The following is a 3,370-nucleotide window of genomic DNA, read 5'->3' as shown; positions in this document are numbered from 1 at the left end:
GTTTAAATGTTACATTTTTAATAAACAAACAAACAAATGCAAAAATGAATTATAAACATTACAACCCTGCTCTATTCTGTGCCCCACCCCCCACTCACCTGAGGTCCTTAAACCCCTATCCCTCCCCATTCTTTTCTTGCTTCTTGCTTCCCAGCTAGTAACAAACTCTACATAAAAAGTCAAGCTATCTATCTCACTTAACATAACTGCAGAATATCTGAGAAAAGCATTGCTATAAATAGGAGCAACACCGCCATCCTCATTATCATTTTTACCTCCACCACCACCACCACCACCACCACCATCTTCATCCTCATCGCTATACACGTTTTCTAAGAGGAGAACAGTTAACCGTTACATTTCCTCTCAACCTTAGCCAGTTATGGTCGAAAAACGGCATAAAAAAATTTTCTCTCCCCATTCCACTTATTATTGTTGCAGTCTATTTTACACACACACACACACACACACACACACACACACACACACGTACAGAAACATATAGACACAGACGCATACACTGCAGACACACACATACACTGCAGACACACACATACATGCAAATACACATGTAGACAGTCATAAGAAATTCTTCACTTACCCAAGAAATCCACTTTTTCAGCATAACTTACACCTGAATTTATCCTTGGTGTGTGTGTGGGATGGGTAATTTGTATAAAGTTCAAGTGATTAACAGAGATTAAACTAAAAAGATTACCCAAACAATGTGCGGAATACCAATATCTACACCTTTGGTAATCAAATTCCAACAACAGTGTTGCGAAAATCTATAGATTAGTCCACTCTCAAGAGACCAGTCCAACTTCAAACGGCATAGGTTAGCACCAACACAGAGGAGCCCATAACCAAACAACTAAGACGTATGTGGCATCGAGCGAACGAACGAAAGTTAAGTACGGCAAGTTAGAATTGTCGCTCCAGCAAAGGTGTAGGAAGGAGAGGTGGGAGGAGGAGGAGACTGAGTAGAAATGAGACAACCACAAAATGAACCGAACCACTAGGATGGTAAAACTTAACAAAAGTAGTGGTACCAAATAGTAAGGGGTGCCTGTTAATGTCAGCAATACTTCAAAGTACCCACCCTGCACACCCCTTCAGCAATCTCAACATAGAATCCCTTACAGTTCTTTACAGGTACAGGTACAGGTAATATATATATATATATATATATATATATATATATCAGTCACACAGTTATTGTATACAAGGAGGGTGAGGGAGAAAACTTATGTAGAGAAGCAGATGAAAGTACATTCACCAAACTTGGAGGAGGCTGTACCATTACTACTATACAGGGAGGATGGGTGGGTGAGGAAGGTAGTTTCTTGCTGAAACTGTACACCCAGCTGATGCTTCAGGTCTGTGGAAACGGTGAGCACATTAGTTATGTTCTTTCATAAGCCATCTTTTAAGAGAGTGTTACAAATTATCACCCCCCACCAATGCACACACACAAGAGCCTACATACTGACAAACAAATGTCCATACAGACACTTACACAAACAAGCACATATGTATGTGTGTGTATATATGTACACATGTATACACACAAGTAAATGTAGAAAAGTAAAAAACTTTTTTTGTTAATTTATATATATGCAGATAAACGTACATAAATATACATTTGCGTGAGTATATATATATATGCATAAACAAATACACATACAGTATAAATATAGATAACACTCAAAAATACAGTTGTGTAAATGCACATATATACGGAGAAAAAAAAATTAGAACAAATAGCAGCATCAAGTGTGTAATTGCTGCTGAAATTATACCCAGGTATGAAACCAACAACAACAATAATAATAATAATGATAATAATAATATCGCCACTGTGTAGGATGTGCTCTGAGAAGGGAGAAAGTATAAGTTATATTGTTAGTGAGTGCTGTAAGCTTGCACAACATGAATTCAAAAGGAGACATGACAATGTGGCCAGATATGTCCACTGGCTGTTGTGCAGTAAAGCAAACCTCGAGAGAACTGAACAATAGTATGAACACACGCCAGAGGGAGTAATGGAAAACGAACATTACAAAATACTCTGAGATTTTAACATGCAGTACGACCAAGTCATAGAAGCGAGATGACCAGATATCGTGCTCATCCATAAAGATGAAAAAGAAGATAATAGGTGTTACAATACCAGGCGATTCAAGGGTGAAATGTAAGGAAACAGAAAAGACTGAGAAATACCACCCACTGCAGGACAAGATAGGAAAGTTATGGGGCACAAGGAAAGTAATGGTGATACTGGTGATAATTGGAACATTAGGAGCAGTTTCCAAGGGCTTTGAAAACATATTAAGAATACTAGAGCTGCTGTCAGGCTCAAAGTGATCCAGAAGATAGCATTGTTGAGTACAGCTCGCATTCTAAGGAGAGTATTGTCTCTTTGAGTCACAGGAGAAGGCACTACGTGAAACCTTTGGTCATTTGTTATTACCTACTTTCAAGTAAAGAATAACTGGTAATTAAGAACTATCCAAGAGTCTTTCAGAATAATAATAATAATAATTTTGGCACAAGGCCAGCAATTTTGGGGGAGGGATGGCTAGTTGATTACATCGACCCTAATGCTCAACCAGCACTTATTTTATCAATCCAAGAAGGAGGAAAGGCAAAGTCAACCTTGGCGAAATTTGAACACAGTACGCAAAGATGGATAAAATGCAGTGAAGCATTTTGCCTGGCGCGCTCTGCCAGCACACTGCTATAATAATAATAATAATAATAATAATTTCTTTTATTGGCCACAAGCACCCAAGACATGAAGGACACTATCAAAGGATGAGTTACAAACACAAAAACAAAATAAAACAATAATAATTTCTACTATAGGCACAAGGCCTGAAATTTTAAGAAGAGATAGAGTAAGGTGATTACATTGACCCCCAAAAAGGATGAAAGGCAAAGTGTTTTTATTTTGAGAGGAGGGGGTTAGTCAATGCCACTGACCTCAATACCTGATTGATACTTTAATTCAGTCAAGATCAACTTGGACGTCACGAGAGAATGTTGAATAGTCAATCACAGTAGGACAGCAGACAAAATATTTCAATACTATTACTCTCACCATCCTACATTTTATGTTCCAAGAAATAAATACCAGCAATGTACTGGGGTTGATACAAGCAATTACACTTCTCTCCTAAACTTCATAACACTGCACCTGCTGAATCAAAACCATTTACTAATATATAATATTGTAAAATAAGGCAGCAAGCTGGCTGACTCATTTGCCCGCTGGGCAGCATTTTGTCCATCTTTATGTTCGGAATTCAAATTCTGTTGAGGTTGACTTTGCCTCTCATCCTTATGAGATCGTTAAAATAAATACGAT

General features: G+C 37.9%; 1 protein-coding gene across 44 annotated transcripts in view; it reads right to left on the bottom strand.

Moving 5' to 3' along the window:
• Nucleotides 1–3,370, bottom strand: part of LOC106871604 (titin) — a 454,558-nt gene that overhangs the window by 328,372 nt on the left and 122,816 nt on the right. Inside the window, exon 1 of one of the 44 annotated variants that reach the window (XM_052967424.1) lies at nt 602–996. The exons of the other annotated variants lie outside the window; for them this stretch is intronic. Within the exon in view, the coding sequence (XP_052823384.1) occupies nt 602–625 (24 nt within the window). The 5' untranslated portion in view covers nt 626–996. Of the gene's footprint in view, nt 1–601; nt 997–3,370 lie in introns of those variants that run through there. 44 annotated transcript variants of the gene reach the window in all.

The sequence above is a fragment of the Octopus bimaculoides genome, chromosome 4 (genome assembly GCF_001194135.2).
Source record: "Octopus bimaculoides isolate UCB-OBI-ISO-001 chromosome 4, ASM119413v2, whole genome shotgun sequence".
NCBI classification, from domain to species: Eukaryota; Metazoa; Mollusca; class Cephalopoda; order Octopoda; family Octopodidae; genus Octopus; species Octopus bimaculoides.
Note: the sequence above shows the minus strand (reverse complement) of the source record. Positions and strands in the feature narration are given on the sequence as shown.